This window comes from Ictalurus punctatus, chromosome 18 (genome assembly GCF_001660625.3).
Source record: "Ictalurus punctatus breed USDA103 chromosome 18, Coco_2.0, whole genome shotgun sequence".
NCBI classification, from domain to species: domain Eukaryota; kingdom Metazoa; phylum Chordata; class Actinopteri; order Siluriformes; family Ictaluridae; genus Ictalurus; species Ictalurus punctatus.
This window is the reverse complement of record NC_030433.2, coordinates 15,063,899-15,091,398: the sequence shown is the minus strand read 5'-3', so window position 1 is coordinate 15,091,398 and position 27,500 is coordinate 15,063,899. Positions and strand designations below refer to the sequence as shown.

Sequence of the window (27,500 nt, the reverse complement as noted above, 5' to 3'; positions counted from 1 at the left end):
GTTTACATGTACATTTGCTCATTTGGCTGATCAATCATTTAGACAAGATCCAATTGAGCAGTTGAGGATTAAGATTAAGGATAAGATAAATAAAATTGATAAGTGCGACACACTAATGCAGACGGAGAGTTTCAGAGTTTGTCAATGAATTATTTAAGGTATGATCCACCATCAAACAATAACATTAACATGGAAATGAAAACAAAATGCTAGTAATAGGGAGAAAATTACATCTCACAAAGCCAAAAAATTATGTCTCCTCCTGCCATAGATTTTCAAGACTTCATCAGGTGTCATCTCGATGTCCCTGTGCACAGAATGTAGCTAGCTGGCTTGTAGTTTTTTTAAACAGAAATGGATAAAAAGCATGGTCCTGATTTGTTAATCCTGTTTCTCACTATAGCTGCTGGTAGCCAATGAAAATGTGATTGAACAAACTAAGGGGCACGTGGATTTGACGTTTGGGCGGTGAAATCCATCCATCCATTCATTTTCCATGCCACTTATCCTACACAGGGTCATGGGGGAGCCTATCCCAGGGAACTCGGGGCACAGGGCGGAGTGCCAACCCATCGCAGGGCACATTCACACAACCATTCACACACTACAGACAATTTGGACATGTCAGTCAGCCTACAATGCCTGTCTTTGGACTGGGGGACGAAACCGGAGTACCCGGAGGAAACCCCCAAAGCATAGGAATAACATGCAGGGCGATTAAATATGGAATTGTATTGATGACTTTGTTGACCTTTTATGAACATCATTATAACACAATTACTGCACAATAGTTATACCACTTAACACCATGAAACAGTGATGGTGCAATCAGACCCACACAGTGTCTTTCAATTTACAGATACTTTTTTTTTACTTTTTATATATTTTCTCAGTAAACGTCTAGTTTGTGATAATCAGATCTATACAGTATGCTCTAGTGGATAGAGATTAGCTTGAAAAACTGACTCTGTGAGTGAAATTCACTCTGTGATGGGTTTTGATTAGCCAATTTCTGATCTGATTGATTTCCAAACCCTGTTGAACTCTACTGCTATTACTTCACAGGGATCTCAGTTAATACTGAACTACGATGAACATGAGCTGAACAACACTTTCAAGTTTGGTGTCATCTACCAGAAGTTTGGTCAGGTCAGTAACACGCATTTCCTCCAATACAACCCATGTATTCAAATTCAGATCTCAGAACCATTGTATGTATTTAAGATGTGCACTGCATAAAGTGTGTATTGCATTTAAAGCTCTTGAATCACTTCCCTTATGAGATGTTGAGGCATTTCCCCTGTGCAGCACTTGCTTTTGTTCCCCTTCGCTGACCTTTCCCAGTGACCTCACACACTATCTTCTATAGTCTTACAGTTGCTTGAGCTGATACTTTTTTAAAAATAAAATTGTGGTTGAATAATTCTCTGTGTTTAACCCAGATGTCAGAAGAGGAGCTGTTTGGAAACAGTGAGGAAACACCAGCTTTCACTGAATTCCTCCGAGTGCTGGGAGACTGTGTGGAACTGCAGGATTTTAAAGGGTAAGAGAGATAGAGCGTCGCAAGGGCATCTTATCACACTGCAGGAAACCTTTCATTTTTAAATGGAAGCTTATTTAAGCACAGTGGCTAAAATTAGTGGAAACTTACAACTGCGGAGGAAAAGAACAATATCACGATTGAAGATGCTCAGTGTTTTATTCCTTACTACTCCATACTATCAATAGTAGTATAGTTGTAGTAGTCGTAGTAACCCTACTATCAATAGTATTAAAATCAAGCCATATTAATTATGGTACATAATGTATATTGGTCAAAATGATTCTGATAGTAACAAATGATATGAGGCTTCAGATTTCTCACTGATCTTTCTCTCCTCTGTTAGTTTTCGAGGTGGTCTGGATGTCAGTAATGGGCAGACAGGTTCTCAGTCAGTCTACACTGTGTTCAAAGGGCAGGAGCTCATGTTCCACGTCTCTACCAAGTTACCCTTCACAGAAGGGGACACACAACAGGTACATATTCAGCCTGAGAGGTAGCATTTAGCGACACTACCTACTATTAATACTCGTAAAGCTTTGCTGCAAGTGTTAAATGTATACATTTACTGGAGCATCTACGGCTATATTTCCAAATGGATGTGTTGTTGTTTTTTTCACCCACACACAGCTTCAAAGGAAGAGACATATAGGAAATGACATAGTGGCAATAGTTTTTCAAGAAGAGGCCACACCATTTGTGCCTGACATGATCGCGTCCAACTTTCTTCATGCTTATATCCTGGTCCAGGTGGAGAATCCGGGTACAGACGACACCGCTTACAAGGTAGCAATAAATTGGGCTAATTGATATTATTATGCAAAACACGTATATTGACCTTTTTATATATTTCTATCAAGCAGGTCTTATAAAAACAGAACATCACACAAATAACATTTATGATAGCAAGGTAGACAATTACAATAATCTAACACGTATTACTGTTAAACTGCAGGTATGTGTGAATTCTAGTTCTTTTCACTGAGTCAGATCATGTGACACTGAATCGACTTTTTCAGCTCCAAAATGGCTCATTGCTGGACAAATTCTTCAATTTATTGATTAGAGATTGTTTTTTCTTTGTCTAACTATGGCTGAAATTGTTTCATGAAATTTTCCTCTACCTTCTAATAAAAAACAACAACATTTTGACATTTGAATAACATTGAATTTATAGAAATCCATTTAATTGTAAAATCAGCAAGTCAATATAAATGTGCATTGACAAATACAGTAAACATCCCTGCATTAATGGCTTAATAAGTGATCTCCTCTCCTAATACATGATAACATCTTCAACCGGTCATATATGCGAGTCATCTCTCAATGTTCATGAAAAAAAATGTACTCAATATCTGACATATATCTGTAAATACAGTATAATACAGTACATGTTATTTTGAAGTAAACTGCAATGTACCTGCCTTCCATAAGGATAGACAACTATGGAGATGATAATGAAGGACAGTCCATCCATCTGGATTGTCATACCCAGACTTAAAAAGATATCTCTAAGTCTTAGCTAAATAAGAATGGTGCATTGCAGGTCTCTGTCACAGCAAGAGATGATGTTCCACAATTCGGTCCTCCGCTCCCCAATCCTCCAGTCTTCAGAAAGGTAAATAGCTGCAGTCAAATTAGCTGCTTCTATGTTAGAAAGGATTTTTTTTTGCATGTCATTGTATTTGCTGTCTCATTCTATCCATCCACAGGGCCCAGAATTCAGAGAGTTCTTGCTGACTAAGCTGATCAATGCAGAGCTGGCCTGCTACCGCTCTGATCGATTTGCCAAGCTTGAGGTAAGTACAAAGCGGTCAACAACATAACATTTTTTGAGGGGATGAACGTGTGTGTGGCCCATTCGTTGTGTATTCTCACCTCACGCCCAGTGTCCCCATGATAGGATCCGGCTCCACCACATCCCTGACCCGGATAAAGGATTTACTGAAGATGAATGATTGAGTTTGAAAAAATGAACATTGCGAGTTGGGGGGCATAGTGGCTTAGTAGTTAGCATGTTTGTTTGTGCTCAGAGCTTGCATTTCTCCCCATGCTTTGGAGGTTTCCTCCGAGTTCTCCGGTTTCCTTCCCCAGTCCAAAGACGTGCGTTGTAGGCTGATTGGCATTTCCAAATTGTCTGTAGTGTGTGAATGTGTGTCTAATTATGATACGTCCAGGGTTTCCCCGCCTTGTGCCCCAAGTCTTTTGGGATAGGCTCTAGGCTCCCCCATGACCCTGTGTAGGATAAGCGGGATGGAAAATGGAGGGATGGATGGAACATTGCAACTTAAGCACGATCAGAATTTCCCTGTATTTTCACATTAGTATGTTTGCATTAAGTTGTTTTCACCTACCGTAAAAACCACTTACAAGTGGCCATTTCATAGTTAGAGTTGTAATTAATGCATAGATTATGATACAGTACATATACATTGATGGCCTTTATAAGCAACTATTAGAGGGAGTTTTGTATATACATTTGTTCATATGATACAGTATGTATGTTTCTAATATTTTCCTATACGTGTGTGTGTTAGGAGAGAACGCGAACAGCATTGCTGGACAACCTCCATAATGAGTTACACAGACAGACTCAGCTGCTTCTGGGTCAGCCACTCAGCGGTGATGAGGAGCGAATGGAGAACGGAAGCCATGGGGGAATCCTGGAAACTATCAAGGTACCCAGAACATATTTCATTAAAAAAAAGGCTCAACAACCTCACTGCTTCTGAGAGAAAAGCTGACAGAGATATCGTCCCCTTGTCTTTTTTCCTCTGTTTCTGAATCAGCGAGCAATGCGTGTGCGTAGTCACTCAATGGAGACGATGGTGGGCTCTCAGAAGCATGGCCGCTCTGCAGGGGGTGGAGGAGTGCCCACCAGTCTGAGTGGAGCAGGTCTTACCCATAGCAGCCCTGAGTGCAACAGGAACTCGGTGAGCACTCCAAGCTACAATACCAGGCACAATCTCAATACGCTCACAGACACATGTTTGCTGGTTCACTCAGAATAGGTTTAAAGCAGAGGTTCTCAAATTTGGGATCGTGACCCCAAATGGGATCAAGATGTGGATGGGTTAAGAGAAGATTTTTACCAACCATTATTTCTAATGTTGTTCTCTGCACATGATCTTGGTTTATGGAATATTTTAAAAGAGTCATTCAAATGGTCATATTATTGTTATTATTAATTAATTAAAATTTCAATAGTCTTCATTCAATCTGAAGCACCTCTTAAGACCATTTTACACTAGACTGCAGCACTTACTAGCACTTATTTATGCAGGATTCGGTGTCCTTGTGTGCATCAAATCAAATGAGATGTGCGCTTTTGACTACATCTCCTGACTTAAGCTGCAATGTGACGCAATATCCCAGTCCTCTCATTAGACACACAACTATTTTGGGTCCTTATGATAGGATCAGGGAAACCAAAAAAGGTTGACAATCCCTGGTTTAAAGTGATCATCCAAGTACAAATAAAATGTCCTTTTACTCCCAGTGTAGATGATTAGCAAACACTTGTTTTGCGTGTATGTCTCTTTAATTTTGATACGGGAGCTAGAAAACAATAATTTAGTAGTATGCAAAAATGCATGTCTAATTCATCACATCATACCTAATTACATACAGTAAATAAAAAAATTTTTGTATTATTTGCTAAAAAAAAAAATCTTACACATCTTAATAAGTTGTATGGTACAGTTCCAACTTTAAACTTTGGAAAACATCTCTTACATGAGTCTGATATTTGTGTGAAGTGATGGCAAGCTATGTACTGAGAAAGAAAGTGATTCCAGTTTCAAGATGGCCACTACAACGTGTTTTTTAAACTCTCTAAAACTTTTTTGTTAATTTTTGCTCATAGTAGTATCATTCAGTGTCTTTCACCACATAAGTCAAATGAGTGATGTTTTAGACATGCAGTTTGTACAATAATAAACCAGAAGCTTCCCTTTGTTAACAGAATTTGCTCCGTTTTAGAGTAACATTTAGAGTAAAGGGAAATGAGAGAATCGAGTGAATTTAATTTCAGACCAGACTGTTTAACTTTGAACTTTTTTTTAGTACCCTGTGTCATCTACGGCTAAGTCTCCTCTGAAGAGCCCAGTGAAGAGACGCTCATGTCTTTTCCCCCGGCTGCACACTAGCATGGACGCGCAGACCGAGCGTCTAACACGCAGGTTAGCCACACTGACATACAGATACACACTCGCACATAACTTGAAAATGACCTCCATTGAACTCAATTCAACCAAAACAATCGATATGCATTGACAGTTATATTTACATTTGTATTTGTTGACATGTATTTGTAATGTTACGTAACAATACGTAACAATATCATGCTTATTTTATGTGTGGTGGTCTGGGAAAACCTGACATATTACGCTGTGGCTGAACTCTCGCAAACAGGAATAAAAAGCCTATTTTTTTCTGTCCATAACCTACTTTCACACCACAACGTGCCTCAGCTGTCTTCTTGCAAAATCATGTTTAACAAGCAGACAGTTAGTCTGCCTAAAGATGTCCAAAACCTTGCTAGCTAAGTCGGATTTCCGCGCACAGTTCTTGGATACCTATATGCTGTATCAAAACAGACATAAGCTTAATTAATTCTATTTGTAATCACATGCTGGCTGTGAAAAAGTCTGTGATGCTCCTACACTGCACTTGCTCTTACACTTTAAATGCAATTTTGCCCTTTTCACTTCTAGGGGAAAGTTTTAATGAAGGGAAATTTATAATGCTAGAACTTCAGTTATGGTTGAGCTATGTGCAAAAGAGGGAAAAAAAAAACATTTCAGTTCAGGAAATAACTATATACTGTATAATGTCAAACTTTCCCCATGTGAAGGGTTTTCCCAGACCACCACACATAAATGAAGCACGTTATGTCTCTCCCACATACTGTAACGTTTATGAAACAATGTTTCATAAACGTGTTACTGAGGAATGAAAAGGAAATGGGAACGGTTCCTGCAATATAACCGCCTCTGATGCACAAAAGCTCTGAAGGATGCTATAAATCATCCCCACTCTGTACTGAGATATTGTCAAACACTGCGCAATGAGAAATGACTGCGTACAAACAGCCTTGCACTCACACTGTGAGGAAAGACACTGCTGAGTGATTTCCTCTGTTTGTCATCGCTTTACTCCAGTATGCTCTGTGATCAGAGGAGTCTAGACAACGGTCAACTCTCACAAGAGGTTAAATCACAGACCTCATCAAACCCCAGTTCTCCAGAGATCTGCTTGAGTACAGAGAGGTAAAGTCATAAGTTATTAACAATACAGTCTTGTCCTAGCTTCCTAAAAGTCACCTTTTTTCCCCTGGACTTAGTTCTAGACTTGCAAGGCAAAGTGTATATATATATATATATATATATATATATATATATATATATATATATATATATAAAAAATATAACTCAATCTGAATGTTTAGTATACTCGTAAGAAAATGAAATACAGATTTTGTATATAAGCATTAGAACTCCAGCTGGAAACGACTAGGATCGGTGCTATCACTTATGGACTGAACTTGAAAGAGGTGTAGGTGGACAAAATGTTGTGTTCGTTACCCTAATGCTATATTATATTATAAAGCTAGATTATACCAATATGGCTCTTTAAGGTGCTGTTTTAGAAGCAGTACACACAATAAAAACTCCAAGAATGTGAAATATATGTTGATAATTTTTTTCTCTAACTAGACAAGAAGAATGAAGAGGGGCCATCCTAGTTAATAATTCCTTAATAATTAGTTACCTCATTACTTCTCCTTTGTGCTGTTTTGCTATACTTACTAGTTGATCTAAGTAATGTCTTTAACTTTCTTTAAAACATATTTTCACTCATCTCTCTCTGTCTCTATCGGCTGACTGTAGCCCAGCTCTGAAGCTGCAGGAGTGCACTCAAAGCCCTGAAATCTCTCGCTCTCCGTCCAGCACAAGCAGCTTCAGTAGTGTGGCTGGAGACACAGACACACTTGAGGAAGGAGACCCTGTGAGTCTGTGTGTGCATGTGTCAGTGTGTGTGTGTGGGCAGAGTTCAGGTTAGTTTAATCTAAACTGATCATGTTATGGGAGCTATGTTGAGGTTGGTGGTTGGTGTTGCATGGTAACAGAGAGTCAGATGGCTGTCTGAATCACACAGTCCAATTAATGTTCACAGTGGCATAGAGGCTTAGTGGTTAGCATGTTTGCCTCGCACCTCCAGAGTTGGGGGTTTGAATCCCACCTCCGCCCTGTGTACACGGAGCTTGCATGTACTCCCTGTACTTCAAAGGTTTCCTTCAGGTACTCCGGTTTCCTCCACTAGTCCAAATACATGCACTGTAGGTTGATTGACATTTCCAAATTGTCTGTAGTGTGTAAATGGGTGTGCAATTGTGACCTGCGATGGGTTGGAACCCTGACCAGGGTGTCCCCCACCTTGTGTCCCACTTGGGGTAGGCTCCAGGCTCCCCAGCAACCCTGTGTAGAATAAGTTGTGTGGAAAATGGATAGATAGATGGATGGATATTTATGTATTTTAATATTGGCTTCCAATGGTAGTCCGTAGTTTTTTTAAATATGTATTTACACACCAAAAATCTAAATCTATATCCAGGTTTCTGTAAAGCTGCTTTGTGACAGTATCTCTGTATGCATAATATGAATCCAATTGAATGATGATTGGGTTGTGTTCAAAACCTCCTTTTTATGGAGGAGTACACAGTGGTAGAAAGAAAATGGCTGGATTTATTATAAGCAAAGAGTTATTTGTCTTTTTCTCTCCAGAACAATCTCCAGCTTTCTCCCAGTTTGTCACCTGTGTGTAGCTCCTCTCTTGGTGTGGAGGGTCAGGGTGTAGGAACTCCGGTTATAATGTGCCGCAGTCCCACAGGTAATGAATTCCAAATATGAAGATTTCCTCAATATGGTTTAATTCTGCTACTGTTAAATAGTTAAGAATGCAGCCAGTGTTTTCTTTCTCATCTTTTGTTTGCTTACAAATGAGAGATCATTTCATTAAAATAATCACTTGCTTGCTTTATCACTATCAAAAGAGTTCAAGAATAAGAATTCTCCCAGATCCAGCCTGAGATTCCGCTTCGACAAGTTGAGCCACTCGGCGCCTGTAAGATCTTATTTAATAATTCATCTGTTTATTGTACCTGTCTTGTACTCGACTATGATGTAACTGGATGTTGTCATTCTGGACAGGGGCACTAGTGACCGAACAATTAAGAGAGACCAGGAGCACTGTGTGAGCCAGATATGAGCTTTGGAACAAGACAACATACTGAGGATGAGGGACACTGGATTTTAAATATTGCTAAAGCTTGAGCTGCCTCCAAGATGGCATGAGTCATGTGAACACACACACATCCTATACACAAATACCACAGCGTTATTAGAGCTTAGCAGGTTTATCCTACCACTGATCCTGTTGACCTGGAATATTCAGCCTATGATTTTGATTGAGGTTTTTTTTTTGCAGCAAAGGCTTGTGATGAGTTCCTAGGAGGATGATAGCTTTTTATAGCAATATATATCATTTGTTGAGACAGAACAGTGGAGGTTATGCAGGACAAAATAGCTGCAATATGGTTCATTCAAAACAACAAATTTGTTTGACGTCTGTTAAGAGTTCATGGTTTATATTTTGCACTGGCAATGCATTGTGCTTTATTGTCTTCGTCAGTTTAGCTGAATGAGATTAGAGTCCCTTTATTGTGCCTCAGTTCTGTTATTATGGTTGGTAAAAACCATGCAAGCAAATGAAAAGCAAATCCTTATGGCAGGATTTCTCAAACTTTCCTCAAACTCCCCTTTCAGTGTGACCAAAACTCACAGACTCCCTTATAATTACAGCACATATTATCTTTTACCATTATCCTACTATACAAATATTAAACGCGTTAGGCACATATGGGCCATTTTCTTTATTTATTGGGAGATTTTGATTCCTGAACTTTCCCCCAAAGAACTCACACCAGTTACACTGTGTTAAAATATTGATTACCATACTTTTCTTAGTTTTAGCAATATTGCCCTTAGATTCAAGTTAAAGTTATTTATACTTGCTTTTTTACAGTATAATACAGCTTTTATTAAACCCAGTCAATTTAAGGGACCAGTTACACTTATAACCAAATAATAACTATAATAACTATAACAGTATAATAGTTGGCAATGATCTATACGATCATCACAACATTTACTAATGTCACAGAGTCACAGATTCCTGGTGGTCACCGGGTGCTGTGTTAATACACAGCACTTGATTAAATCTGTGGCTCTGTCAATTAAGTAAGGAATAAAAGCTGATATTGATTATTTTCCTATAACAGCATGTCCTGAGGTGTTATTCCTCACATCCCACAGCAATTTGCCAAACCTAACAATACCTTTTTATTAATGAATGTCACATGATACTATTTATCCATTTGTAGTTGCATTTTAATGTTCTTGAACATCCATAAAACAAGTTCCTGTTATCACTCAACAGTTGTTCCCTCACCAGATTCAACATTTTCTCTCTCTCTTGATGTTAAACATGCATTAAAATGCAGTTTGTCAGGTTATGAGAAACTGGAAAGCCACCTGTCTGAGATTTTTGTCTCAGTGTGACTATCCGGGTTAATTAAAGGTTAAATAAAATAAGTAACACAATGTATTAGAACTAGTGTGTTAATATAATCCTGTGATTTGTGTTGCTGCCAGAAATGCTTTCAGAGCTGCTGTTATAGAAACTTAATCACCTTCTGACCAATCAGAATCAGGCATTCAACTGCACGGTGGTATTTCTTTTTTTTTCTTTCTTTTGTTTAAAGGTGAAGAAGGGTATTGACATGTGTGACAGAGAAAGCAATTGGAAAAAAAAGTTGGAAATAAGAAATATTTATTTCTTCCATTTACCGTAAGTGCAGGTTTACTTTTCAGAAAACAAATATTTCTGCAAATATTTCATTTTAGAGAATAAAATAGTCTATCAAATCAAATATCTAGAACAAAGTGAGATTTATAGTTAGTAGCTAGCAATACTAGTGACTCAGAATTCAGACCTTGAGTAACACGACCGCATTAAAAACCTTTTTACATCTCTAAACACATATTTATTCTAGTTGCACAATACTGTCTTTGATTTGGAATAAACTTGAGTATAGTAATGGTTGTTCCAGACAAATACAATGAGCTGTTAACTTTGTGAATTTTTTTATGTCATATAGAGATATTATGTTATTGGATGGAAATGCACTTGTTTGTACTATAAGGCCAGCACTGTTCCCCAAACCACCCCCCACCCACATTCTTACCAGATAGAGCTTTGTTTTTGAGCACATTGTATGTCAGTCCACACCTTGTACATTGCTTGCTTTTTTATTGCTTGTACTGTATAATACTTTTAAATGATTGAGAAAACTAGGGGAAACAATTATATTGTGGCCTGGGAAAATCCTTCACTTGGTCACATTAGCTCTGGAAATTACAAGCTTTCCTAAATGGAAATATGTTTCTCTTTGGCATGTACAGTGCCCTACACTAATATTGGCACCCTTGGTAAATATGAGCAAAGAAGGCTGTGAAAATTGTCTTTATTGTTTAGGCTTTTGGTCTTTTGTTTAAATTTTTTTCAAAAATACTCTGCTCTCATGTATATCAAACAATTGCAAACACAACACAGAAAAAAATATATTTTTGCTAAATATAGGTGTGCAACAATTTTTGGCATCCTTATGAATTCATATGAGAAAAATAAATTTGAAGCATATTCTCATTGATATATATTTTTTAAATTTGTACACCTGGGTGACTGGAACTTTGGAAATTGTTTAACCATGACTTCCTGTTTCACAGGGGTATAAATATGAGGTAACATAGGCCAAATTCCCTTAGTCATTCATAACAAGTTGAAGTTCTAGTGGCTTTATTGTCATTTCAACCATATACAGTTGGTACAGTACACAGTGAAACGAAACAAAGTTCCTCCAGGACCATGGTGCTACATAAAACAAGACACTAACCACATGAGACGACACAGAACTAAATAAGAGCTACACATTTTTACATAAAGTGCACATGCAAATGTGTGCTAATAACACAGGACAGTACAGTCCTACTAAAACAGGACAATAATTTTAGTGTGGAAGTGTCCAATATAACAGGTAGTGAAAAAGATAGGTGCCAAAGAGTAACTATATAATTTTAAAATGGTATAAATGTAAACATAACATACTATGACTTAGTATTCAGCAGACTGGCTTATACCAAATATGGACATAGCAGTTATTGCAGCAGCAGCCAGGTAAAGTGTATAATAGTGACAAGAAATTAAATACTATATTTTTATAAGTAAAGTAGCAGCAAAAATGCAATAAAGTCAATGCAGGAATGTGCCAATAAAGCAGTGGGAGTGGGATGGTGTTCACTTATTACATTTAACAGATACTAAATGAAAACCTGACTGCCTCTACCAGAAAGCTTAAAATGGGCTGTGGTTGGATCTTCCAGCAGGACACTGATCCAAAACATACATCAAAATCAACACAAAAATGGTTTACTGACCACAGAAACAAGGTCCTGCCACAGCCATCCCAGTCCCCTGACTTGAAACCCATAGAAAACCTGTGGGGTGAACTGAAGAGGAGAGTCCACCAGCATGGACCTTGACATTTAAAGGATCTGGAGAGATTCTGTATGGAGGAATGGTCTCAGATCCCTTGCCATGTATTCTCCAACCTCATCAGGCATTAAAGGAGAAGACTCAGAGCTGTTATCTTGGCAAAGGGAGGTAGCACACCTATATTTAACAAAGATATTTTTTGAAAAACCTGTGTTTTGTGATTTTTGTTTGACAAAAGTTCAAAAGATTAAACAGTAAAGACAATTTTTCACAGCCTTCTTTGCTCTTATTTACCAAGGGTGCCAATATTAGTGGAGGGCACTGTATCTGAACAATAAGAAACATTATAGCACGTTAAAATCAACCAAAGGTCAAAATGGTTTAAATAATTCATTCCAATTCCTGCTAATGGTAAAACAATATTGTTGCCAAATTTTACAGAATTATACATTTACAATTGGAAATGAGTGACATTTAAACACAAGCCTCATGGCCGTCTCTTCAGTCAAATGATCTCTGTTCATTGGTGGAGATCATTGGTGGAGAAATAACAGATGATTAATTCAGTCAGTTCTGTTCTGCTGGCTAAATTTTCTTTTCATAAGACCATTTCAACAGTTGGACAGGCTTATGACCTTCTCGGTATGACATGTATATATCCAAAAACTGGAATGGAGTTTTGGTCAAAATCTTATTTTTCATCCAAACATCTGACGGGTTTTCCCAGACCACCACATAAATCCTTTAACTAATAATTCCCTGACTGACATTACTATAAATATGATAACTATAATGAATTCACCAATATGTGTATTTATTATGTATATTGATATCAGTTAGGACATCAGAATGTCACTAAACTGAAGTTTAATCACTAATCCACATAGATATTTAGCTCTCAACTCTGGAGGCCCACTGATTTGCACAGGCTCAGGTTTTCTCTGTTGCCAACATGCCTGATCCAATTTGTGGAGGGAATATTCTAATCATGATCATGATTTTTAGATTTTTCAAATAATAAATTGTAATTTAATGAAATGTTAGTGAGCTAATATTAGATATCAGTCTTCACTGACTCTGGTTAATTTAATCACAGCCTTCATTTTTATATGTTTATCTTACATGTTATATGTTTATCTTACATGTTATATGTTTATCTTACTGTTTGGTTATATATTGTGATAGTGTTCATTTTTTATATATATATATATATATATATATATATATATATATATATATATATATATATATATATAATATATATATATTGTAATTAGGTTTAGATTTAGTAAATGATATCCTTAAATATTGCAACTGAGGAGCAGTTGTATTTTGATTCAAGCATAAGTGTGCAATTTAATTATCCTTTGAGTGATTTGTAATAACTTCAAAATATCAAATTATTTGAATGGCTTAGCAACAATATTTTGTTGATAATTGCCTGAAGCTCTGAAAAATAAAAGTGATTTAAATACTGTATAAAATAATATTAATGATCACTTCTGGATGGGGTTGTGTTTGGAGCAGAGAAAACTAAAAGCCACAGGGTAGTGTGTCTCCTGACCAGAGCTGTGGCCACATGAGTGTCACAGGGTGTCACCTGCCATGCTTAAAATAAGCTTTACCATTCCAATGCCGATCTCACATCATCTGAGAGATCTAACAGTCCTCACAATTCATGCAGATTTAATTAATTATATTGATTGAATGTTGATTTATATCATCATTTTAATTTTGTAGGTATTTTGATCAAATCCATATAGTATTAGGAACTATGAAGTCAGTACAGCGATGGCATTATGTTGCCACAATGAGAACCCCTGGTATGAAAATGAATTGCATAATGTTGTGGAGAGAAATATTTAAGTTTCTTACAGTCTGGGTAATTCTTCTGATATTTTATTCAAAAATGTATATTTAGTTTTATGTTTATGACTACTGATTTTCTTAATTAAGAATTGTATTTTGCATTGTTTTGATCTTTATTCTGTATATTTTTGTCAGAAAAACACAGATTTACAGAATGTAGTTCAGGTGACTTGAATATTTGTGGTACGGATTATTCACCGAGTCCCAATCAATGTCTTTCTTATGTATGGTAAATAAACATTTGATAAAAATGTTAGTTTCCCTCTTGTTTAACCTGCAGTATTTTCATGTTAAGAGGGTGGGTTAAAATCTTATCCTTATTTTTCAAATCCTGACCAAGAAAAATGCCATTTGGCCTTCTAATTTGTAATTCCAAATCAGAAAGCCAAAGTTTTTCAACAGCTATTATTTCTCAAAGTCGCCGTTCTGAGACATCATTTTAACATGTCTTTGTGTATGGTTTTGTTTTTGTTGATTTGAGTATTACAGCGATGGCACTTCTTTTTTGCACCTCATGGGTATTGGGGTTTAAAGTATCAGGGCTGTTTGATTTTTTTTTTCATTTACATATCAGAATAATGAACTATAGATTACTATAAAATCCATTTTTCTTACCTCAAACAGTTGAGGTTGAGTGAACAATCTCTGGTGGAAAATAAAACTTTTGACACAGAAAACAGAGCTCTTGGTAGTAATGTATGTAAACAAAATTTTGCTTTCAAGTGCACCATCACATGTTAGCTAGTCTGATATAGTCTGTTATGTTTTGATCATTTCCAACTATTATCATTTTTTTTCAAATAAATAAATAATAATAATCATTAAAAAATAAGAAATAACACCACCAGAGGTTAGAGATGTAAGTGTGGGTCTACAGCCTAAGCAAAAAACACCAAAGCTCTTATAATTATAACTTATAATTACATGTTCACATATTCACAATGCTTGACTGAAGTGTAATTCCATGACTTGGGTGCTATTGTAAGTGATCAAAATTAAACATTATTTTTGCATTAACATTGTTTTTCAACAATGTATCTAAGAAAACATGCATTTATTGACCCATCTTAAGCAACGCCATATCTTCTTATTAAGTCTGTCTTTGCAGACATTGGCTGCATTTTGCCCTTAAATTAGTAGCAGGGTTGTTGTTTTTTCAAACATAGAAACAGCAAAAGCACCAAATATGTGTAACTAGCATTAAAGACATGCTAATGATTTACTTAAAAAAATGTTCAATTACTAATTTACGTTCTATAATTTGGGTAACAGGGTTGTGTTATCAGTTTGACCTTTCCAGTCAATAACAAAATATCACTGAAAATAAAGGGGGAAAAATTATTTTCTTCTTCCTATGATCTTCAGATTATGATGATGCAACTTCCTGTTGAACATGTAAATAATTCCAAATTTAACATAGGGGTAAAAGTGTTCAGGTAACAATGTTGAAAGAACATCTTTTTCATATACTATACTGGGTGACTCATGAAAATTCTGTATTTAACATCAGATGTTAAATAGATTCACACATTAATGCAATAAATAATATCATTTTTTAAAAAGTATTTTAATTGTGTTATATTTGAAGATTAAGTGGACTGGAAGAGGTGAAATGCTGTTTTGTAGTGTTGTACAGTAGGTAGGTTTTATTAAATTTTAAGTTATTTATCTGAAACATACACATATGTTGTAAAGGACAGCTATGTTTTACAATGTATATATTGAAATGCATAATGTATAATGTATATATTTAAATTGACATTTAAATGTAATACCAGTGGAACACACATTAAATCTCAATTGAGGAATTAATTACATGTTACATGTAATTGCTGTGTGATTTTAATGGCACCAAATCCTACTTAGCAATTCACTATCGTCATCGTGTCTTAACCTTGTCAGTATCATTTGGCTACATTATTATTTTCAATGCTTATTGCATTAATAACTGTCATGTTCTCACAACTTACCGTATGTTCGCCTTCTCGTGTCGAAAACATAAATTTGCGTTTTATTTGAAGGCACCATTTTGAATCGGAAACCCGTAATTACACAAATCTCGATAGCGCGTGAAGGCAGCACGACACCCACAGGTGGCCTCCTCTCATAGTCAGGGCGCTAATCACGCTGCGACGCTGCGCTTTGGGGTTTCGCTGGGAAGCGCTTTAGCTAGCAGAGCTAACTAGTTTACAGTTCACGTAGTTCAATGAAAAAAGAGGCGTAGCATTTGAGCTAATATTTTAGCGTATTAGCTAGCCTGTTACATCATGGCGGCTGTTCGCAGTTTGCGGGTTTCTGTGAAACATGAAAGTGCGTCGGACCGGTCGGATTCCGACTCGGACTCTGACTCGGACCGGAATGTTCGTGAAGCCGAGCCCATGGAGGTTGAGGAGGGAGAACTCGAGCTGGAATCAATTCCTGTTCGCCGAAGTTTAAAGGAATTGTTGCCGGTAAGCTTTATAGCGTTAGCTAACTAATGGGAGCGCGAGGGCGATTTGCGCAAAGGCCTCCGAGCCGCGGTGTTGCGTAGTGAAGGTGTCCGGTGATTGGTACAGCATGAACGCTAGAGTCTGTACGAACAGCGCTTCCACATCGAGAGTAGCCAGCCAGAATTAGCTTTACTGTGTCAAAGTCACTGTCAGATCATGGTTTGTGTAACAGTATGCGATTTACGTTTGCGCACAACGTATTTACTGTGTTACCAGCGGCTGTGTAATAAAATATTTAATTTCCACACAGTGCAAGTTTTCTTGCTAGTGCTAGTTGTAGCTAAACAGCTAGATAGTGTTAATTGTTAAGTGGCAGTTGCATGGCAGTACAGTACCATGTTAAGTTTCAAAAAGAAAGTGGTAGCAACTCTTACGCAAGCTTCAGATCCACAGTTAGTATAATAATCAATCACGGACATATGTCACCTTTAATGGATGATATGGTATGAAGATATAGCGTTTATTAATGACAGTAACATGTAACACAGCTGTAGTCACAGTGTTGACCTTTTCCCAGGACACGAGCCGGCGATATGAAAACAAGGCGGGCGCTTTTATTACCGGGATCGATGTAACATCCAAGGTATCTCTCTCACACAGTTTTAGTACTTGAAAGAATAATAAGCTGTCTTACTTTTTGCTTGACTCCTAGTCTTGTGTGTGTGACTGTTTTTACTCAGGAAGCAATTGAGAAAAAGGAAAAGAGAGCGAGGCGATTCCACTTCCGTGCAGAGGACAATGTGGCTCAGAGAAACGTGGTACTGGACAGAGAGCTTATGAAAAAAGGTGAGAGAAGCATTATACCTGTGGTCCAGGTCTGTGATTTCTTCTGTCTTCTCTAGACTGTTCAGTAGCATTCACACAAGGATGTCTGTAAACATTATTATTATTATTATTATTACTATTATTATTATTATTATTATTATCAAAGATTACTATCCGCTCTAAATAGTACCCGAGATTCGATTTTTTCGTGTCCCAAATCATAGGATGTTAAAATGAGTACCCCGGATGGTCTACTATTTCCGGTAGAATTTCGAAGTGTGGACCAGTGGACACTTTTTTTGACAGTTTGCTTTGTCAAATTGAAGGACGCATTTTAGAGAGGTGCAAATGAAATGTGGAAAAAGGGAACGGTAAATGAAATTTTATAGTATAAATTGTATAAGAAATAATGAATGAAGAAAATGCAACGAGGAGTTTCTTTACGGTGAGAGTGTGCGTAACTAGGCAACAACATTCTCTTCCGTTACATGACATGTCGGTATGTCCCAGTACTTGTATACTCTTAATACACACCCATAAGACACATTTTTTTCCCCATTGAACGGTATGGCTCGATTCGACTCGCCTCGCTTTACTTTGCTTGTGTTTCCACTGCGGTTTAGTGCCGCCTCAACGTGGGCGCCATCTTCCACTCGCCTTCACGCAGGCATAATGTTGTATTACCAAAGCCCTGTACAAATACACGATCAGTCCGTATTCCAAACGCCTTTCCTGTTCACTGAACATGGACCCTGTTAAGGATGTAAATAACTGCGTTCTAGACCCCATGTAGTGCTCGATATGACTAAGTTTGATTGACAGGAGTGACTTTAATAAATGACAGTTTGGAAATCTGTAACAAGCGAGATGTAAAAATCTACGATAGAAACCTTTGTTGTAATTTTATCTGTAACGAGATAAATGATGCATAATTCTCAATTAATAGAATATTACCATACGCAAAGTATGTATTAAATGACACATTTATTTAGGCACAATACAGTTAAGGAGAATTCCTACTCCCTCAGTGCGTGACTCACATTTAATATCGGCTGTACAATGCAGTGGAAAAGTGCCAAAAGTATGTACTTTTTCTTCACAAAAAGAGTACATCTGTTTAGTGCATAGTATAATTAGGAGAATTGAATCAGCATCAGTAAACTGATTATTCTGGTGCGAATAAGCATCTGTATTTTTGCTAAATGCTTTCTTGTTTGAATCAACCTCACACTAACATTTCAACCTGGTAATAGATGCACTGTGTGATTATTGTACCCAAGGGCTGTACCAGATGCATAATGCTGATGTGAACATCCAGGTTTGTAAAATGGTGTGTGAAAGAGGTGGTCTCACTGCATATCAACTAAAATTATAGCAGCAGGGATTGCATGAGAAATGGATGTTGATATAAATCTCTCAACAAAAAATATGCAAGAGCTGAGAATACTTTCAAAATTCTATTTGAAGCATAATATATAATCATCGTATATTACACAGTAACGTTACCCAGGGTGTATTTTGCTAGATGTTCAATAAAAGAGCAAATGTGCTGTTTTTGCCCAGGCAAAGCTATGACGAATGGCGAGGGATGTGCGTACATCTTACAAACAACAAACTATAAACACACCGCGGTCTGTTTTGTATGTGAAATTAGTATGTTATTAATCATAGTGAAGGAATTGTCGATAGACAGAAACAACAGTGATATCAGTGATCACCTGCGTGTTGCTCTACTGTATGTGAAGTGTGTGTGTGTGTGTTTCTTTTGTCAATCTAGGATGGAATCTATGATAAAAGGCAGCCTAAATAAACACAAAATACAGTTTTTAAATGATAGTTATTTATTGAAGCAAAAAAAGTTATCCCCAAGTCTTCCCCAAGTCTATGAAACTGCCTTCATAATGGGGTTCAGCTGGACTAGATGCAACCAGACCTGATTACTGCAAACCCTGTTCAATCAAATCAACACTTAAATAGAACTTTTTCAACAACATGAAGTTGGTTAAAAGGTCTTACCCAGTAACGTACTATGCCAAATTTTAAAGAAATTCCTGAAATGAAGAGGAAGAAGGTGATTGAAATGCATCAGTCTGGGAAGGGTTACAAAGCTCTTTCAAAGTCTCTGGGACTCCAAACAACCAAAGCGAGAGCCAGTATCTCAAAATGGAAAAACTTGGCATAGTAGTGTACCTTCCCATGGAAGAGTGGTGAGGTGAAAACCACCCAGAAGAACATTAAGGCTTGTCTGAATTTTGCCAAAACACACTTTATGATCCTCAAACCTTTTGAGTGACTGTTCTGTGCATTGATGAGTTGAAAGGGGAACTGTTTGGAAGACAGGGCTCCTGTTACATCTGGCTAAAACCAAACACAGAATTCCACAAAAAGAACATCATACCTATGGTCAGGCATAGTGGTGGTGGAAGTGTGATGGTATGGGGATGCTTTGCTGCTTCAGGGCCTGGACAACTTGCAATAATTGAGGGAAACATGAACTCTGCTTTCTACCAAAAAATCCTAAAGGAGAATGTCTGGTCTTCAGGCCGTAAGTTGAAACTCAAGCGCAACTGGATTATGCAGCATGGCAATGATCCAAAGCATAGGAGTAAGTGAGACTGATCTCCAGTTATCTGAAGTGTTTGGTTGCAGTTATTGCTGCTAAAGGTAGCACAACCAGATTTTAAGTTTAAGGGGGCAATTAGTTTTTCAAATGGGTGATAGGTGTGTTTTGCTTTAATAAAAACTGTAGTGTATGTTTACTCAGGTTGCCTTTGATTTGTGTTGTATTTTGTTTGAGATCTAAAACCATTTAGTATGAGAGATGCACAAAAAAAAAAGAAATAATCAAGATGGGGCAAATACCTTTCCACAGCACTGTATATGCAGCCTTTTGGGTATAAATTTAAACACTCTTAAACGTTAGAGGAATATTGAGGTAAAAAATTTCCTGCTTAGGGTTGTAGGGGAATTTACAGTTAAAGACCCAGATGGGACCAGATATGATGACTGAAGACCAGAAGTCAAGTATTCAATCAATTGAAGAAAGTTTTACTGAAGAATAGTTTGCAGTCTCATCAGCAGAAATCTTCAGCTTCAGCACTCAGCAAGGAGTTCATAGGCCGTTCTGCGTAGGCACTCATTACAGCCACAGTTATACTCTCACACAATTACTAAGCTAGACATTACGTCAGGTTGAACGATTCTGATTAATGCATGGATAAACTTGGGAAATTTCCACATATGAGCTGTGAGTCGGAAGAATTTCCTCATCGATTATCTGGACGTCCAGTTGTCTCGTCAGATGGTCAGTTCACCTCCGAACGTCCTGTGACCAAAGAGTGCTCGCTCTCTCTCTCTCTCTCTCTCTCTCTCTCTCTCTCTCTCTCTCTCTCTGTCTGTCTCACTCTCTCTCTCTCTCTCACACGCACACACACAGAGAGAGAGAGATGCACAGCTCTTCAAGGTTGGATTTGGTCGATCTAGACAATTTCCTAAAACATACTGATTAGATAACTAAGAATATTAAGTAGGCACTAGTAAATCTCATAAGCTTGAAAAAGCCATTCAAATCATTTGATATTTTGAAGTTATGTTGATTTAATATGTTGTATGTAGATTAATAATTTTGATTGATTAACTCATTACAAATCACTCAAAGGAGATGCTATTTAATAGGAGAAGAATTTTAAATAGCAAAAGTTTGTCTCCAGGTTATGAGGCTATACATTGCTGTTGTGATGAGTTAAGGCGGCGTGGTGTGCAGCCAACACGAGCATGGACATAGGACCTGTATAACCCTGTTTGAATCTGTTTGAGCAGAGCCTACAGATGAGGAGATGATAGAGCTGGAGAGACTAAGGATTTAAGCACTGTTGCATCAGACCCTTTAGGTGAAGCAAGGTTCATTCCTACTGCCTCCACTATCAGCAGGTAGTCAAATGGCATTTTGGGTAACATACAGGAAACCACTAAGCGTAGTGAAAATAAACCATGTCAATAAAAGCAAATCATGTAGGGTCAAGTACACTCTGGCTGATGTTTGGGTCACGGCTGTGTCTAATAATTATTTTTCCATTTTACCTCTTGGTTATTTGTTAATATGAAATTAATTATTCATTTAACGCCTGCCTCCCTCCGTCTTAAAATCATTAGGCATGTCTCCCTTGGTGCTGTGTGCTTTATTGCAGGAGGCTACAGCTGCAGCCTTTACTGAATTGTAAGTCGGGCTTTGCTATTAAGAAGGGGTAACTTATTGTTGGCCTTTATTTATCGCTTAGGATTCTGCTACTTGCAAAACCAGGACTGGGAGATTCAGGAATTCCTTCCAAGTCTTCTCTATGCCTATGCATTTACATTTTTGTTTAATAAGCTGACAGGAAATTGGGTTACTTAATTATACTGGTTTGGTTCTTTGTTGTAGTGAATGACTGGCTCAGTTTAAAACAAACTATGTATTCTGGGCTGTGAATTGCTGAGCTGACATGTGATTACAGAGCTAGAGGGCTGCAAAGTTACATTGCATTTTAGATATTTTAGCTAAAAAACAATAGATATAGGTTACAAAAATACAGATTTTTAAAATGCAATCATATTTATGGCCAATTAATGAAAGACAGATTTGCATGCACACTGTCCCCATCCCACACAACTGACCTTTAGTTTTTCTGGTCCCTGTAATTTGTTGCAGTTTGAAACCAAATTGGACCAAAAAAAAAAGCATACCAAAACAATTGGCCAGTAAAGCCTCTGGTGTACTTTGCACAGTTGTACGCATGGCCTTTCAAAGTATACTCCATTTGACGTACGCGTACACAGGCAGTCGATGCATGCACATTACGACAACTTGCACTACCCCTCCTCCTGGCCTACAAGAGTTAGTACAGAGCAGTAAAGCAGGTGTTCTGGATGTGAAGGACGACAACGAAGAAGAATCACAAATGCACGAAGAAGAATCACAAATGCACAAAGAACAATGCTTGGGCAGTCTCTCGTCTCGATTACCACCCATATACAAATGCTTATACTCTTTAAGGCTAGAATTATACAAATGCAAAATTATACAAATTTAACCTGCACTCGTTTCTGTCTCTTCCGTTTATTCCAATTTTTTTCTCAACTACCTTGAGAATCAACAGCCCTGGGTCACTGTTGCCACTTGTGGAACAACTAAACAGTGCAAAAGATTTAAATGCGCATGTGCGCCCTGCAAATACAAAGTACGTGGTTAGAAAAATCGGCCAGTGCGCGTACAGTACTCGTATACTCTGCTGATGACAAAATTTGCGTCATGCATACTGTAGGCTGTTCCTAGCGTATGCATAAAATGTGAAGCATACTTTCTGCTTAACTGTACATCAAGTGTTTGAAACCCCACCAGCATCCTACATTCTACTATGTCCATGTCAATGCTCCTCCTAAAAATAGCAACAGGTTATAGTAATTGTAAATCAACAAAGTGTGAGGTGGCTGGACTTAATACACTGGCAATTCACTGTATATGTAGGAAATGATATTACTGTAAACGGGCATGTCTCAATGAGACCATCCTAAGTTAAATCTAATAATTCAAGAATTAAAAAAATTTTTTAAACTGACGTTCAACCTTTTTCTCCTTTTAGCAATTCCGAAGATCCGACTGGAAGCCTTGCACCTGAGTGGTGTGGATGACATGAGCACCCAGGATGTCTTTAGCTACTTTCAAGAGTATCCTCCAGCACATATCGAGTGGATTGATGATGCATCATGTAAGTTCAGTACCATGTAGAATGAATACTGGCAATTTTAATTGTAATATTCTACTATAATTGTTCATTATACAGGGTTTTCCCTAGGTTTTCATAGGGCTTAGGTGTTGTCTAGGTTCAAGGAGCATGGTGATGATTGGGGGGTTTGAAATCATTCTATTGAAATTAAGTTATTTTCATGTTGTTTTCGTATCCTTACCATATTTGTGAGGGAAAGAAGCTGGTGATACTTATTGTACTTGCATTCAAAAATCTATTCATATATCAACATGTTTGAGATTTAAATGCAAATCACCTTTAAATAATGTTTCAACCACATTTTATATATATTTTATATATCTGTTTGTAGACAAATATAATGGAGCCAACATATTAATTTTAATTTTATTAATTTTAATTAGAAATAAAGCAGCCAATGAGTGTCCAGCATAGGTGGAAACTCCTTTTAATACTGGTTAAAAAACATCTGGGGGGGGGGATTCCTCAAGAAATTGGTTGAGAAAATTCCAAGAATACATTTCTGGAAACTCTGGGCCAAAACGGTGTCTACTTTAAAGATGCTAAAATACAAAATTATTTTGACAAATTTTGGATTTATTTTATTATTTTTTTTATCACAACATGATTCCCGTAGTTCTATTTGTGTTCTTCCACGATTTTGATCACTTTATTATTATTATTATTATTATTATTATTATAAAATGTGCAGGGGGGAGGGTGTATATATACACACGTGTATGTATACGTGTGTGTGTGTGTGTGTGTGTGTGTGTGTATATATATATATATATATATATAAAATAAAAAAAGGTAGATGAGGACTTGCGTCACTGTGACTGGTTCTCACACTACACTGCAGGAAGGGAGAAGAAAACTATTTGTGTCAGGAACAGTCATGTGAAATGCTGCACAAAGTGTTTGATGTAGAAGTGGCCTAAGGCTGTGTTGACACAGAATATCTTTTTTAAGCGGTCAGCACCTGTTTTACAGAAATATCCTATGGAGTATTCAGTGTTTTGAAAAACACCCTGAGCTTCTTTTGGGATTCTCTCATCTGCATTTTGGAACAGCATATTTGAAATATGAATAAACACTTTGACCAGTGGTTTTCATCAGAAAAAGATGTTGCGTGTGAAAACAGCCTAACTTTGTTTGTTTATCTACCAAGCCACGTTAAATACTAACAGTAGTTCAGTCACGGTATCTTTATCTAATGTCAACTAGCTAGCTTCACTGGCTAACGTAACTTAATGCAGTACATGAATATATGTGTAAATTAGCTAGTTTAGCAATTTCTTTAGTTGTATTATAACATTAGTTATATCTTTTGCTATGTTATCTCTGCTATTAAGATATATAATGTATGTAATAGCTAGTGCAATGTTGCTATCACATCAAGAATTACTCCCTAATAAAAAAAAAAGTTTATGCTTATTCTTTGTTGAGGTTTACCTTATCGTTGGTTTGTTACTTGCTTATCTGAATCGATGGTTGTAATTACCATCTGCGTTAAAGGTACAGAGAAATATCCAATCAGCTGTGTAATCACTGTTGTTGTTTTGTTTTTTTTGTCAGCGCATAGAGCTCCCCGTTGTTTTAACATTTATTCTGATATGTCCCCTAAATGCCTTTTTACTTTCATTTGGCTTAAGGCGCTCCACAAAAACACTTAGGTGCTGCATGTGAGCCTTTCTATGGTAGGGAAAACCCTGGTGTATAGATGTTATGAATACTGAAACAGTACACTAAATTTATTTCTAGGTAATGTAGTCTGGCTGGATGACATAACTTCATCCCGAGCTCTGATTAACATGAGCCGGATGCCTGACAAAGAAGACTCCGACACTGCTGGCGCCAAAACCACTGACCTTCCAGTCCAAGAAGAGAGAGGTTAGTCCTGTCAGTCTTCTAAACATTGTTTACAGGTTTACATCAAGAACGTTTGGCTTCATATGTCTTTCCTGGTTTTGGCTGATGGTTGGATGTCGTTGCTGAACATGGGTTTTTCCTGTTGTTAAAAAAAAAAAAAAAAACATTTAGTGAGGCGAAATCATGGCTCGGATGATGATGATGATGAAGAGGAAGGGGAGGTTGATGATGATGTAGTGGTGAAGGCAGACAAAAGCAGTGATGGGAGTGAAGGAAAAGCCAGTGACAGTGAGGAGGAAACGGAGAAAAAAACACCGGGAATTTCCCAGGTAAATGAATTATATAATTAAATCCAAGTTTAACACGATATATGAGAACGTGTGATGGGAGTTTGTGGTTGATGTTTTCTATTGTCCACAGACAGACCAGCTGTCTCAGGCAGAGCACGAGTCTCTGCTCCGTAATGACCTGCGTCCCACGACCAAACCCTTCAAAGGAAACAAGCTGTTACTGCGTTTCGCTACACACGGTGAGGATTAGTCCTGTAGTAAAACATCCTTTATAAGTAACTGTACACTTTATGATTCAAACATCGTTCCATGTGATTGTCCACAGTTAGTGTTGCTTTTTAGTGATTTAGAAACAGATGCGTGTGCAACTGTACACACTCTGCGTTGTGTTGTTTTAGTCGAGCAGTTAATTACTAAAGCAAAACTGCTTTCGAAGAGTCCCAAAGGTAATGTGCAGGTGCGTCTCAATAATTGGATGCAGTAATTCATGCAGACGGAGCCCTAACCAAGTATTGAGTGTATAAATTAACATACTTTTCATAAGGTCGATATTTCTGTATTATAAATTCTTTATTCTAATATTCTGAGATACTGGATTTTTGAGTTCCGTGAGCTGTAAGCCATTAATCATCAAAAAAAAACAAAAAAAAAACGGCTTGAAATATTTCACTTTGTGTAATGAATGTAGAATATATGAAAGTTCCAAAAAATTTACTTAAATGATATTCTACTTTTTTGAGATGCACCTGTACTAACAAATGTTTTGATTTTCATTTCAACAGATGATAAAAAGGAGCTGGGTGCTGCGAGGCGAAGTCGATACTATATGAAATATGGCAATCCAAATTATGGGGGCATGAAGGGCATCCTGAGTAATTCTTGGTAAGATAATATATTTTATTGTTGAACATGCTTACCTTTGGTGAAAATAGCCTCACTTAATTACTACTAACTTTTAGTGAACACAAAGGATGACTAGGTGTTGCTTCTGGAATGGTTGAATCGATGCTGTATTTTGCTTTGCCGTTTTAGCAGTTTTAACTTGCTGTTACTTTTATGTCTTTCTTTAGGAAACGTAGGTATCATACCCGGAGAATCCAGCGCGATGTTATAAAGACAAAAAAGTCCTTAATAGGAGACAGTATGGGACACACCCCACCGTACACACACCGACATTCAGGTATGAGTCATATTTACAGACAGCGGTGGCAGCTCTGATGGATTTCCTCCGGCTGACTGTTAGACGAATGCGCTTAGTCATACAGTCTGGCACTTCATTAATCAATCCCACACTGTAGACGGTTATTTTAATTTATCATCACCTCCTACCTGACACTAGAGTGTTTCTCTTTCTAATAACAGCAGATCTGGTGAATCTACCAGAGGAGCCCATAGAAGAGGAAGAGGAGGAGGAGGAGGAGGATGGAGAGGAAGACATGGACGCCGATGACCGAGTCGTTGAATATAAAGACCGGGAGCGAGGGGCGCAACTCGGCGAAGGGGGCCTCCGTAGCCGCCTGGGGGGCTCGTTCTCTGGGTCCTCGGATTCAGATGAAATGGACTACGACCTAGAGCTGAAGATGATCTCAACACCTTCACCTAAAAAGAGTATGAAGATGACCATGTACGCGGATGAGGTTGAGAATAACCTTAAGACCATCAGGTATGTGAGGTTTTTAGAATAGTCTCTTATTAATTGACCTATTTAAATACAGACGTTTAACAGAACGAGAAAAAAAAACCTTATTCTTTTAATAGAAATTCCATTCGGAGTGATTCAGGCTCATCTAGTAGCGGTATACGGAGTCGCATTGGTAGTGGTGTGACCAAACCTACCTCAGAAATAGTGACAGATGTCAGGCAGTTACTGGAGGAGAAAAGACAGGGCCTTTCACAACAGAGGACATGCTCTCCAGTGGCCTCCACTGGAAAGACAGGTGAGACAGTACTTGGGTGATCATTCATGAAAACACAGTCATCCTTATTCAGTGAATAAAAGCCTAGCTAGAACTAGTATACTTCTTCTCTCTGTAGATGTGAGACAGAGGTTGGGCAAAAGGCCGCACACTCCAGAAAGGCACCGATCTGTCTCTCCTGTCCCTCCGAGAAACGCAGCCACTCGTAGAGAGCCTCTCACTGACGTTCACAGCAGACTCGGGACGACTAAACATGAATCACGGGGCCTCTACTCAGAGCCCACCAAAGACAAAAAGTCAGGTAAGACGAAATAACAGTGCAACTCCTGTCTTGATGGTCAGTGCACTTTTTATATATTTTTCTTCTTCTTCTTTTTTAATTTTAATTATTTTTTTATGTCCAC

The 27,500-nt window shown here is 37.6% G+C and overlaps 2 protein-coding genes across 4 annotated transcripts in view; both read left to right on the top strand.

Annotated features, from left to right (window-relative positions):
• Positions 1–13,338, top strand: part of rap1gap2b (RAP1 GTPase activating protein 2b) — a 50,003-nt gene extending 36,665 nt beyond the window's left edge. For all 3 annotated transcript variants that reach the window (XM_053687892.1, XM_053687893.1, XM_047161823.2), the window contains 14 exons: positions 1,066–1,149; positions 1,443–1,543; positions 1,887–2,016; positions 2,171–2,326; positions 3,087–3,158; positions 3,253–3,339; positions 4,078–4,218; positions 4,330–4,473; positions 5,606–5,721; positions 6,703–6,810; positions 7,432–7,549; positions 8,326–8,431; positions 8,595–8,665; positions 8,752–13,338. In XM_053687892.1, coding sequence (XP_053543867.1) covers positions 1,066–1,149; positions 1,443–1,543; positions 1,887–2,016; positions 2,171–2,326; positions 3,087–3,158; positions 3,253–3,339; positions 4,078–4,218; positions 4,330–4,473; positions 5,606–5,721; positions 6,703–6,810; positions 7,432–7,549; positions 8,326–8,431; positions 8,595–8,665; positions 8,752–8,760 — 1,443 coding nt within the window. In that variant the 3' untranslated portion in view covers positions 8,761–13,338. The remainder of the gene's footprint in view (positions 1–1,065; positions 1,150–1,442; positions 1,544–1,886; positions 2,017–2,170; positions 2,327–3,086; positions 3,159–3,252; positions 3,340–4,077; positions 4,219–4,329; positions 4,474–5,605; positions 5,722–6,702; positions 6,811–7,431; positions 7,550–8,325; positions 8,432–8,594; positions 8,666–8,751) is intronic.
• A 2,763-nt stretch (positions 13,339–16,101) lies between these two features.
• The window catches only part of ncbp3 (nuclear cap binding subunit 3), a 13,118-nt gene continuing 1,719 nt past the window's right edge, over positions 16,102–27,500 (top strand). Inside the window, exons 1-12 of the mRNA XM_017492460.3 lie at positions 16,102–16,473; positions 17,030–17,095; positions 17,193–17,298; positions 22,896–23,021; positions 24,783–24,911; positions 25,062–25,219; positions 25,311–25,419; positions 25,963–26,062; positions 26,251–26,360; positions 26,543–26,843; positions 26,939–27,117; positions 27,215–27,397. Coding sequence (XP_017347949.1) covers positions 16,291–16,473; positions 17,030–17,095; positions 17,193–17,298; positions 22,896–23,021; positions 24,783–24,911; positions 25,062–25,219; positions 25,311–25,419; positions 25,963–26,062; positions 26,251–26,360; positions 26,543–26,843; positions 26,939–27,117; positions 27,215–27,397 — 1,750 coding nt within the window. The 5' untranslated portion in view covers positions 16,102–16,290. The remainder of the gene's footprint in view (positions 16,474–17,029; positions 17,096–17,192; positions 17,299–22,895; positions 23,022–24,782; positions 24,912–25,061; positions 25,220–25,310; positions 25,420–25,962; positions 26,063–26,250; positions 26,361–26,542; positions 26,844–26,938; positions 27,118–27,214; positions 27,398–27,500) is intronic.